General features: G+C 38.0%; 1 protein-coding gene across 1 annotated transcript in view; it reads left to right on the top strand.

Moving 5' to 3' along the window:
• The first annotated feature begins 10,025 nt into the window (after window positions 1-10,025).
• USP37 (ubiquitin specific peptidase 37) overlaps window positions 10,026-13,290 on the top strand; it is a 77,211-nt gene continuing 73,946 nt past the window's right edge. Inside the window, exon 1 of the mRNA XM_068968142.1 lies at window positions 10,026-10,181. Within this exon, the coding sequence (XP_068824243.1) occupies window positions 10,026-10,181 (156 nt within the window). The remainder of the gene's footprint in view (window positions 10,182-13,290) is intronic.

Here is a 13,290-nt window from a genome sequence, read left to right as displayed (position 1 = left end):
TTGGGAGAGGACGCCGCTCTCCTCCCACTGCCGGACGCGCCAAGCCGCGTCCCAGCCTCAGCGCCTCAGCCGCCGAAGATGATGACACGCCGCAGCCGCCATCCGCCTCCGGCTCGCTCCGCCCCCTCCGCAGCCCTCTGACCTTTCACCTCTGACCCCGCCCACACAACCTCTTCCCGCCCCCACCCCCCCAGCTCCTGGAGTTAAGCCTCGAGTCTGTTTTGCCCCTGAAGTTTCAAGACCGGAAGGACACCCGCCTCCTGCTAGTCTCCCCCATCCCCAGCTTGGAGCTGGTATCTCCAGAGAAGGGCGTGAACTCTGACCTTCCTCCGGAGGCCAGTGAAGGGCGGGAAAAACCGGGCAGACCGGGAGGACAACAGTGCGCATGCCCAACTGGACTCTGTAGGAGGGAAATGGTAGGAAGGAGAAAAGTGCGTGAAGTAGAGAGTGCGCGTGCGTACTACGGACCGGGCAGGGGCGGGGCTACCTCGGTGTGATTTCGCCCGGTACTGGGGCGGGGAGAGAGCGTAGAGAGGGCGGAGTTTCTAGGCTTGCGCGCACGCGCTACTCCTGGTCGCGTCGGGTGTGCGTGCGTGCGTGCGTGTTTGCGTGTGGTCACAGTTCCCGCCATCAGCCGCTCTCCCTAACTGGGGGACTGAGCGGCCCCTCTCCGTGCCCGGCGTCCCTTCCTTCGCGACCCCCAGCTCCTCCCCCTCCACGCGGACTCCGTGCTTCCGGCAGGCCTGTCCAAAGCTCCGACTCGCAGGTACAGGTAAGGCGGGCCCGGCGAGCGTCTCAACGGAGCCGTTTTACCCTGCCCCCCCCCCCCGCCCCTCACTTCTCGCCCCGTGCGGTCCGCCCACTCGGCGTTCACTCTTCTGGAGTTCACCGGCTGCGGTTCAGCCCACCCCCGTTCCCGCGACGCCCTCTGTCGCCTCACAGGTACTCCACTTGTGTGTTCCCCCAGGCTTTTCCTCTCCTTTGACCGGGTCTTTACTGTCACTCGCTCCCCTCCGTGACCCGAACCTGGCCCCTCTTTGCTGGGGGCTGTTGTTGTCCGTCACTCGCCCTTTAGCGAGGCCTGCTATCTCTTCAGGTGACTTCCGTTGCCGCATGTCCATCGGGCCTTGGGATATGATACTGTTTCACTTTCTTGGCTATTCTTCACCTCTCTCCTAGTCATCTTTCACTCAAAGGCATGGATTATATTTTTTTTCGTGCCTTTGGTTGTTCCCCATCTCTAGCCATCAAATCAGGTTGTCAGGTTTCCCTATTTTAGGTCATGATCTGTGAAAGGAAATAATAATTTATGACAAAATCCTCTGTCTAGAAAGTTGGTCTGTGGGTGGTTTTGTAATCCTTTCAAAATTTAGGCGCTGTGTAAATGCCTCTTGGGGGTGGCAGTGTCTGACATGCCTCTAACTGGAAGAGCTGTCTGAACAGAGGATGTCAAGTAGGCAATTGGATTATACTGGGGTTGGAGCTTAGTTGTAAGCTGGGTGTATAGATAAATGTGTGTGTGTATATATATATAGACATCACCTATATATAGTTGATAGTAATTGATGTAATTGATAGTAATTGAAGCCATGGATGTGGATGAAATTGCCTGAGGAGAGTGCATTGCTAAAAAGGAAAGGGACCTAGGATGGAGCGCTGAGGGATTCTTGGTGTTTAGTAACCTGATAGAGGAGTACAAGTTTTGCAGAAAAGGTGAAAGAAGTTATCAATGATGTTGAATTCTGTTGAAAGGTAAAGATAAATGAGGACTGAAAAGCTTGTTGACATCAGAGTAATCGATGATCATAGTGAGAGATGTTTGATGGAATAAAATGGTGCAGTCTTGTTCTCCTTTTACTGTTCCCTTCCACCCTAAGCTTTAGATTCTACCTGTATGTTGATGGTGAAGGACAGGGAAGTGCGGTGTGCTGCAGTCCATGGAATCACAAAGAGCTGGACACGGATTTAGTGACTTAACAACAATAGATGACTTGAGAAGTTTTATTTCCAGTGTATTTCCTCTGTTTTCAACTCAAAGTCTAAATAGTTAATTGTCTGCTGGACATCTTAATTTGATTTTTTTTCCTTAAGAGTTTCAAAAGAACAAATCTGAAACCAGTCTCCCCTCCATACCTAAATATGTTATTTTCCAGTATCCCATTTTATTAAGTGGTATTTCCATTTACGTAGTCTAGAACCTTGAAAACCAATCTTGACTTCTCATCATCCCATGTATCTATACGCTCTTCAGGTTCTATTTATTGTATTTCCATTATGTGTCTTGGATCTATTTCTGTATATTTTCATTATCACTTTTGTAATTCAAGCCACAACACTTTTTCACCTGGACTTAATGTTCCTTATAGTCTCATCTGTAAAATGGGAATGATCACCTTGTTGGACTGCTATAAGGATTAAATGAAATAACCATGGTAAGCACATTACATTAAATAGCCAGTGAGTATTAACTATTATTGTAATTGTTATTATAAGCTGAATCACTTCAGTACTGTCCTATCTGGTTCTAATTTCTTTCATTCTTGCTTTTGTCACTCTCCTTCCCAAACCCAAACCAACCATATCACTTTTCCATTTAGCAGTAACATGTCATTTGTCTGCTTAAAAACCTTCAGTGGATTTCCCATGACTAAATATTTATTACATTAGGATAAAATTAAAAATGTTTGCTATGATGTGTAAGATTCTGCATAACCTGATTCTTTCCCACTTCATTTCACCTCATTCTCTTTTCCCTCACTAAACTCCAGCCACAATGTTTTTCATTTGCTTAGTTACACCAAGTTATTTCCCACCACAGAACCTTTGCATGTGTGGTTCTGGACTGTTCCAGCATGACTATCTCTCAATTAACTCATTCTTCAATTTTCACCTGATGTGGTACTTCCTTAGAGAAGCCTTCTGTTGATACTCTCTAACCTGTATCCCCCTGCTGCTGCTAAGTCGCTTCAGTCGTGTCTGACTCTGTGCGATCCCATAGACAGCAGCCCACCAGACTCCCCCATCCCTGGGATTCTCCAGGCAAGAACACTGGAGTGGGTTGCCATTTCCTTCTCCAGTGCATGAAAGTGAAGTCCATCAGTCATGTCCGACTCTTAGAGACCCCATGGACTGCAGCCTGCCAGGCTCCTCCATCCATGGGACTTTCCAGGCAAGAGTACTGGAGTGGGGTGCCATCGCCTTCTCCGGTGTATCCCCCTACCCATCCTAAATTAGGTACCCTGTGAGAATTTCTCACCATGCCCTGAACTTTATACCATATTCAGTACTTTTAATTATATATTTACTTGTGTGATTTAAAGTCTCTCTTCTACTTGAATATGGGTTAGAAATGATTTCATTTCTATTTCTCAAGAATTTGTTGAAATGAATAAGTAAATTGGAGCTTGCTAGAAGAACCATCATGTCTTTGGGAAACACCAGCTTACTGATACTTTTGTCAACTGATGGCAAGCGCCTTTTTTCACTCCACAGACAAAAGATGCAAAAAGACAAAGTTTCCCTCTTTGGGCAATATTACCTATTCCTAGGTCATAGAATCATTCAGACTTTAGGTTCTTTGAATTGGAGAAAAATTTCATTGAGGTCAACTTCTCTCTTTATTTTCAGCCACCACACAATTTTATCTCTTTGTGCATTAGTTTTATGGCTCATTTTAGGAAAGAAAGCCCTTAGAAATCAAAGCAGTGATTTACATATTTTAACAACAGGTTAAACTGCGAGACCAGTAAAGAAGTTTCCAAAAATATGTAAAGAAAAATTTCATGTTTAAGTAAGTTGCCGGTGGTGGTTATGGAAGAGAATACCAAAATTTAATAATTTGTGTGTGTAGAACAAAATTTGTGTAGAGAAATAGGAAATTAAAAATACGAGTGCCAAACACAGAAGCATTTGGATTTGATAGGTAGTGATGAGCTGTTAAAATGTTTGAGAGAATGTTTCAATTAAGCAAGAGGAATAAGTTCTAAAGATAAGCTGTACAACATTGTACCTATAGTTAACAATACTATATTGTACACTTAAATGTTTGTTAAGAGGGTAGATCTCATGTTAAATATTCTTACCGCAATAAGATTAAAAAATATTTTTAATGCTTGGGAGGGGAATTAGCCTCAGTAGCAAGTATTTTAGCATTTACTAAGTACCTGTTGTTTTGTTGGAGTAAAAAAGAAAGTAAGGCAGGTCCCCTCCATCTCCCCCTTTTCCTTGAGAGAGAAAGTTGAGAGAACTAGTGCACTCTTTAGTTGGTGTGCTAAGTCAATTCAGTCATGTCTGACTCTTTGCCACCCCATGGACTGTAGCCTGCCAGCCTCCTCTGTCCATAGGATTTTCCAAGCAAAGATGCCAGAGTGGGTTGCCATTTCCTCCTCCAAGGGATCTTCTTGACACAGGGATCAAACCCACGTCTGTTATGTCCCCTGCATTGGCAGGCGGGTTCTTTACCACTAGCACCACCTGAGTTGGTAAGAGATTTTTTAAAAGTCCTTAGAAAAGGTTATTATAGGATAAAGGATTTGTTGCATAGAAAAAGCTTGAGAGAATGAAGACTGGAAAGTGGTTGCTGCAAACCTTTGAGGATGCAGTATGGTAGCAGTTACAAACATGAGTTCTGGTGTGTTTCTTACTGACTCTTAAGTAACCATGGATAAATTACCTAATCTAAGCCTCAGTTTCCTCATTTGTAAATTAGTGATATTAATAATCCCTGTTCTTCAGGATATTGTAAAGATTATGAAATATTGCATGTATGGTGCTTCATACTGTGTTTAGTAAGTGTTGAGTAATAAATATTAGGTGGGAAAGATTAGCAAAGTGATGTGTTTCTGAATTAGGGTGGTAGTAATGAATGACTGTTTCAAATAACAACAAGGCTAAAGCTGATGCAGAGATTTTTTGTGCCTAAATGACAGTGGAAAGATAAATGCAGGAAAGTCTGGGGAATCTCTTAAAGAGGACATGGACTGTGTCATGCTCACATTTGTGTCCCTACCATAGCACCATCAAATTGGAGTAACTCAATAAATGATTTTTTACCAAGTGAACAAAGGAGTTTAGAGTTGATGTTGTAACAGTCAAGAAGATAGTGAGAAGTGTTTGGGTAGAAGAACTTCAGGGAAAATTGAGGCTTTTAAGAGGCCTAAATTTGAGAAACAAGCCCATGAATTTAGTTTTGAAAGAAAAGTAAAAACCTAGTTTACCCACCTTTTGAAATTTGTATCAGCATCTTTTGAAAGTGGTGATTTAAAACCATGATACGTAACAATGTTTGTAAAGTTAACAAAAGAAATACTGCCTTTTTAGTTTCAAAATGTAACAGGAATAAATAAACCAAGATAGGAATTGATCTAGGGGCAGGCTCTGGGAGTCCCTCATTTTGCACAGCAGATATATTCCTAAAGTTGTTGAGCCCGTGTCTGTGTGTGTGTGTGTGTGTGTGGTATGTGTACAAGTGTATCTTGAGCATTATACTTTAAATGTTTTTAGTAGTTTGTGAGTTTTAAATAGTCAGAGGGTTAATCTTCATTGTGTAAATGAGCACATTTTGAAAATTGTAATTTTGTAAATGAGATGTTTTTTTAAAAAAAAGCACACTTATATTTCCTTTAGCTGAGTTGATGGCACCTGGAGAACTGGCATAGCTGCAGAATATGAGTAGTTCCCCAAGAAGAGTGCATTGCCTTTGGCACAAGGATCAGAATAAAGGTGAATTGTTATTACATAGGGTTTTTCAGTAAAAGTCTCTGAAAAGTAAGTAATATTTTTATTTTGGATATATGTTTCCAAGAGTATGCTAACTAGCAAGAACTGACCATTTTCTATTTTGTAGTAGTAATTTTTGTGTTTTAGCATGCTTTCTTAAGCCACAGAATACCTTCTGCATAAGAATATTTTCAAAGCAGTACCTGAAATAAGAGCATTTAAATAACTATAGAGGGTATAAAAACATTTTTGCCAATGTTATTGAGCTTTCACAGATTGCTCAGAATTGAAGAGTGATTTCAAAAATGGTGAAGAAATTTAGGGAAAAGCAAATCTCTTTGGATGTACCTAAAGAATAATTGGTTTTTCTTGTACTTTGTCTTCCTAATATCACTTTGACAGTGAATTAGCATTACAGAGTTTAATGAAACCTTGTCTTTGTTAGGTTCATAGAAAGTTGAACTGTTACTGGATCATGCTAGATACTTGAAGGGAAACTTAGTGTTTTTTTCTCTTAACCAAATAGGGCAAACTGATAATATGATCAGTGTACAAAAGAAAATGCAGCTTATTCATTTAGTGCAAGAGCAGACAATGGACTGGATTGAGACATTAAGAAAAAATTGTATTGATTCTGCCAATTTTATGTCTTGTACCTTTTAGGTTTTTTCTCTTAGCAGAAAGAGATTACTAGTAGAAATTGTTAAGAAAAGGTTCAATATCTGAAGTAAAATTTTATACACTTAACCAAAACTCTGCATCAGAATATTTGAGAATTATATGTAGAGAAATCATGTATTACATGTAGAGAAAATTATAGAGGGAAACAAAAGTAACCAGTAAAGTTTTTTCTTACATACTTCATTGAACTTTGAAATCTTTATTTCCAAATCTTGTTAAATAATCTGATTTTTTAAAATATGTTTTTGTTGGAGGAATTCAAGGTCAATGTCCTTTATTTACTTTTTGGTCTGTAAGGAAAACACTGAGACAATGGGGTTTTAACTATTCCCTTATAATTTGGCATCCTAAATGTATAAGGAAAGATGAGATAATTTGATAAGCCTCTTAAAGTATAGCTTCTTCATTGAGCAGTAGATTATATGAATCCTAGTTTAGACAAGTTTGCTGATGTTTTTTGTTTTAATAATGCATTCTGTAACTGCATATTCTTGTTTTTCTCATTGATACGTGGACAGCTTTGCATTTAGGAGAAATTCAGATGCACATAGAAAAAGACTGGAAGTAGTTTTCAAAAAATGAGATATATAGTACAGAATGATGTTCCTGTAAAGAGCTTAATAAATATAATCCTATACTGGCCATATAAAAGGGGTTTATGGTTCTAGTATCTGCTGCTGTATATTTTAACTGTAAAATGATAAAATTGATTGTGCTGGTTTATTATTCTTGAATAATGACGTGGTTTCTTATGTGCCAGACAGTGTCCTAGTGGGGATGCAAAAACAAAGAACATATTCCCTGTCTTCAAATAATAGAGTTTTCCATTTTCATTTGGTGGCTCTCTGTAGGGAGCACTGGTGTGGGCTTCTCAACATCCATCATACCCCAACTGATAAGTCTAGGACAGTTGGGCCTGTCTTCCATCCCACATAGAAGAGAGAGACAAAGAGGTAAATAGATAGTTGGTAATACAATGTGATGACTGCCCTACTAGTGGTAAATGCAGGGTACAGCAGAAGAGCAAAGCATTAAATGCTCTCAGTGTGTATATGGGATGAGAGAATAATCGAAAGATAGCTAGAAAGGGCATCTTAGAGAAGATAATATCTAAATTGAGTTTTGATTTTATAGCCAGGATAATTTAAAAGGGGGGGTTGTGGAAGATGGGGAGAATAGGTAAAAAAACCCTCCAGATGTAGACCACAGTCTGCAAAGATATAGTAGCATGAGAATACATGCCTTTTTAAGGAAAATTGTAAATAGTAGATGGCTGAATTTGGAGAGTTTATTGGGGTTAGAGGGGTAAGCAGGGCATGAATCATGAAGGGTGTTTATGTCATGTGAATGAGTAGATTTTATTGTGAGGGCATGTGCTCTGTTGTGCTCAGTTGTTCAGTCATGTCCAACTCTTTGTGACCCCATGGACTGCAGCCCACATGGGGAGCTGTTGAATGTTTTTGTGGATAGTGATGTGAGTTGATCTGAAGTTCATTATGAAGATGTCTGGAAGGTATATAGAGGTTAAATTGACAAATTTACCTTCCATTTCCAGTCCAATACTAATAATCATCAAGAGAGATGTTAAAGATAACTCATGTTTTTGGCATGGACAACTGGAGTAGAAGAGGGATCACATATTCTTGGCAGTGCAATGAGACAGAGTGGAAAAAATCTCAAGGCTATATCCAAGCAGTAAAGCATTAAATTAGTAATTGTTAAAAAAAAAAAAAAAGGCATTACAAACACATTGCTGATTTTGTAGTTACTAGTTGGAACAAAATGTCACATTAACAGACAGGTCTGTGAACAGTAGTGGCCTCTATTACTCTGTTGGATTCATACACTCAGATAATTAGAGTATATAAATCTGGCCACAATTAGGCACTCAAAAATTCAATCACTGAATAATACTAGAGGACTTACAATGCAAAACACCTTAAACAATTCAAAGTGTTTTCATATCCCTCTTTAAATTTATTCTTAGGTGTTTGATATATAGCACCTTGGGGCCTTGAACTAGGGTTCTCCAGTCTATATCTTACCTCTAGGTGGGTTTTGTTTGATTTGAAACTTTGAATTCATTGTCCAAAATTTAAAATGGGCAGTTTGACATAAAAATTTGATTGCATTTTCTTGAAGAATTTGATGATCTGGTAATGCTGGGTTCATGGCAAAGCTGGCTAGATTTGAATAGAAGTTTTCATATTTTGCCTGTCTAAATCGTTTGTGTCACCTGTTTAGCCTCTATAGGCAGTTGGTTGGTGACTGTTGTTAACAAATTGTCTGGGATCTTTTGGAGAAAGAGGTGTTGCAGACAAGGAATAAATTCAGAAAGTGGACACTAATTTCATTCATATTGAAGCTGCTGTCTATTGAATGCCTAGTGAGTTTTAGCAATATTTCATTTAATTCTGCAACACTATAGCATTGCTGTTTTACAGCTGAGAAAACTAGTGGTGAGGAAAGATAAGTTAAAAGTTAGTAAGTGACAGAGCTGGCTCCTGATACTTAGATCTAGTATGTTTTTCCTTTGTACATATATTACTGTTTTTAGCTTTTCTAGTTGAGCTGTTTAGGCAGAGGCAGAGTTTAATGGTTTTTAACTTATTAAATTAAGAATCTGTATTAGAGGCCATGTTTCTAGAGATTTGAAGGCTGTAGTGTAAATTTTGTTTTAATTTTATTTGATTGTGTATATATGTATAACACTGTTTGATAATCATTTTCTGCTGTTTAATTGTATTTACTTGCTGATATCTGTTAAGCTAGTTTTAAGAGTCTTAGACATTCTGTCATATCTGTAAGTATCAGAAGTTCACTTGGGAAATTTGAATATTTGTGAAAGATAAAATTGGTAAAAATTCTTTCCAGGAATGGTAGAGTTAAAACATAAATAGTAGGTGGATCTTAGGAAGAGGGGTTTTTTGGTTAGTTTCCCCTAGAGAATAAATGATTTTCTCAAATAATGTAGTTGTTGAGGTTAAATTAATTTGATTATTCTCACAATTATTTATTCATATAATATGTTTTATACATGTGGATATGCTTAGGTGATATGATTTGATGTTTCAATAGGAACTCAATTCTAAAGAATGGAATCAGCTGACTGAATTTTTTTTTTTTTTTACTTATATTTGAAATTCAAGATCCTTTAGAATCATGAAGGAAGGTAAAAGTTGGCCATATTGCCATGGGCACTCACACTGAGAATGGAATCTTTAGTATTCCTGATTGTCATACAGTGACAGCAGTATGGTTGTTAATGCTGCAAAATGCAAAATTTAGACACTAAATGGACTCAGGTACATGGCTAAGGAGAGAGCATGTACAGAAAAAATAAAAGGTGGGTAAATTCAGTCACTGAACATCAGTGACTGCTTCATTTGTTCTTACCAGTGCTATCCAGCTAATCAGAGCCTTTGAGGATATTTAATAAAAGGTAGTTTATTGAAAACGGAGAAAAAGACGTATGATGGTTCATTAAGTGTTCTCTTTCAAACTCTTGTTTTAAATCACTAGTAAGTTGTAACTTTTTATTTTATTTTTCTTCCTTAGACTGTGTCAGGTGAAGGTGTATTTTTTCTTTTTAATTTGGCTAGAAGCAATTTATTTTTAAAGAAAATATGTCTCCTCTGAAGATACATGGCCCTATCAGAATTCGAAGTATGCAGACTGGGATTACAAAATGGAAAGAAGGATCCTTTGAAGTTGTGGAAAAAGAGAATAAAGTCAGCCTAGTAGTTCACTACAATACTGGAGGGATTCCAAGGATATTTCAGGTATTAACCAAATTTTGATTTGGAATAGACCTTCAAATGACATCCTTTAGTGAACAGCTATTCTCTGCCACACTAAATATCATAGTACCCCTACTAGATTACTATTTGTTTAATTTTCAGGTCGCTGATACTGTTAAAAATTATTCAGCAGAATTGTTGATGGTATATAATAAAGAGTAGAAAGTAGTCACCATTGTTGAAAAGAAACTGGTGGGAAGAGGAAGCTGGGAGAAACTGAGTCTGGATACTGTCTAAGCTATTTTTAAAACCACATTAGGATAACTTCAGTTATGAAGTTATGTCCCCACCCCCTGGGAACCAACATATGTGATAAATTCATCACTATTTAGTATTAGCTTTTAATAGGATTCATTAGTGTCTTTTTAATTTCGTCTTCCTAATTAATCCTGCCAAAGGTTGTGGTATGGACCATTCAAGGATGATATTCAGGGTCATCCTTATAGCCATTTTCTTCTGTTAACTTTTTTTTTTTAATTATTTATTTATTTGGCAGCATTGGGTCTAAGATCTTCATTGCATCATGCAGGATCTTTTGTTGCAGTGCAGAGATTCTTTAGTTTTGGTGTGCAGACTTAGTTTGCTTTGCAGCATGTGGGATAATAGTTCCCTGACCAGGGATCAAACCCGAGTCCCCTGCATTGTAAGGCAGATTCTTAACCTTTGGACTACCAGGGAAGTCCCTCTTCTGCTAACTTTTGAAGGACCTCGTTATTTTATCACTATAAAAAATAATTTTGTTTTCACTTCTGTCTTGTACAGCCAAGAATTACTTATGTTGATATTAGCTGAATTTAACATCTTACGTTTTCTGCACTTAAAAATGCTATATTTGTTAATTAGATTATATAAAAGTGTAATATTCTAAAGTACTCTTTCGAAGAGTAATTTATAAAACAACGCTTGAGAACTTGAGCTGAAGTAAAATTTCTGTTTTTGCTTTTAACTTTTGAAAGTAAATTGATTATGATTTTTATGTATCAAAAGTATTCTTAAATAGATTATAGGTGGTGACATGCGTAGTAGAAACAATAGTTTCTACCACATTCATATATATGTGACCATCTCAATGAAAGATTTTTTTAAAACAGAGATTCAGTCTTTGAGTCCTCAACTCAAATTAGCACTCAGTAAATTTTTTTTTTTTAATTTAAATACTTAAGCAAACATAGATCTTTAGAAGCATGATGAGTCTACCTGTGATTAAACTTTACATCTCAGTTCTAGATCAGTTTTGCATTGAGCATTCATTTGTTAACCACCTGTAGATTACTGTGATGGGTACTGGGCTAAGAATACAGAGTTGAGTGAGGCACTTTTCCTCTCAAACTTAAGAGTAACCAAATGCATTCTCAGCTGTAAAAATACCTCAGAGATACTGATGTAACATAAAGAAGGAAGTGTTCTGTGCTCTGAGAATTTAAAGGATAGGTAAGAATTTGCTAGACACAGTAAAGGTAAGGTAAAGATGATTTCTATAATGTACAGATACATGCTAGTGTGAATAAACATTCAGGAAACCAGAAAATTATTTGGAGCGTGAATGGCAGTAGTAGAGGCTAAGAGCTACATAGAAACCAGATCTTGAAATATCCAGATCTTCGTTGTCATACTAAAGGGAACTTAGTTACTAGGGAGCCAAGAATCTTAAGTTTAAATTCCTTTGGCAGCTAGGTAGATGACTTTCAAGAGGTAGTGGGAGAATAAGGACATGTAAGAGGTTATTGTGGGAGTTCAGATGAGAAGTGAAAGTCTTGAGCAAAGGATAAGACAGTGGAAGAAGCAAAAGGAAGCAAATACAGATTTCAAGAGATTTCAAGATTTAACTCATTAAATTTGGGAGGTGAGGGAAAGACCTGCTTGAGTCTAAAACCTGTCATTTAAATTTGAAATATAAATTAAGTCTAGTAAATTGTTTTTTCATCTTTATCTAAAAATTATCACAAGATAAGGTCAGTTCAGTGTAGTTCAGTCGCTCAGTCGTGTCCGACTCTTTGCGACCCCATGAACTGCAGCACTCCAGGCCTCCCCGTCCATCACCAACTCCTGGAGTTTACCCAGATTCATGTCTATTGAATTGGTGATGCCATCCAATTGGTGATGCCATCCAATTGGTGATGAGATGCCATCACATCTCATCCTTAGTGATTTCCTTCAGTCTTTCCCAGCATCAGGGTCTTTTCCAGTGAGTCAGCTCTTCGCATCAGGTGGCCAAAGTATTGGAGTTTCAGCTTCAACATCAGTCCTTCCAAAGAACACCCAGGACTGATCTCCTTTAGGATGGACTGGTTGGATCTCCTTGGAGTCCAAGGGACCCTCAAGAGTCTTCTCTAACACCACAGTTCAAAAGCATCAATTCTTCTGCCCTCAGCTTTCTTTATAGTCCAACTCTCACATCCATACATGACCACTGGAAAAACCATAGCCTTGACTAGACGGACCTTTGTTGACAAAGTAATGTCACAAGGTTAATTATCCCTAATTTAAAAAATTGTGAGATGCTTTTACTTCTTTATGCTGTTCAGATGGTATGTCTTCAGCAAAAGGCAACTTTAGAAACCTCTGTATATGCTTGCTGAGGGAGAATGTTAGAAAATAAGGATGACTGGTTGTGAGAATTATTAAGATAAAAGTTCAAGATTTATTGATTTAGTCTTGGAAAAATTTCATTCAAGAAAAAATAAAAGTTATCACTTAATAGCATATATCCAGAGTCTGGAAGAGTATAAGAGAAGTATTGAACCAGATCTGGGGAGTGGGAGAAGTAAGCTAAGAGAGTTCCAGAGAACTTACGAGCTTTGTGATTGAAAGTTAATTGAGCCTGCTTAGATAGTTTAAAAAAATAAAAAAGATGTTCTAATGTAGGTAAAGGTTTATGTTGATGTGTTTTTGAGAAATAGAATTCTTTTCAGGATTATAGTTTGGATCAGAATATCCTTTTTCATTGCAGCTACATACACCACTTGCTAGATATTTTATAAGCTTTTGTTTAGAAAGGAAAAAAGCTTCTAATCCAATATGACTTTCTAAACTGGTGATGGTATAACCATCAAAGCTTAGAAAATTAACTTCTCTGTTTTTGTAACTATAC

Source organism: Capricornis sumatraensis, chromosome 3 (assembly GCF_032405125.1).
Source record: "Capricornis sumatraensis isolate serow.1 chromosome 3, serow.2, whole genome shotgun sequence".
In the NCBI taxonomy this organism is placed as follows: domain Eukaryota; kingdom Metazoa; phylum Chordata; class Mammalia; order Artiodactyla; family Bovidae; genus Capricornis; species Capricornis sumatraensis.
This window is presented reverse-complemented; position numbering and strand designations above follow the sequence as displayed.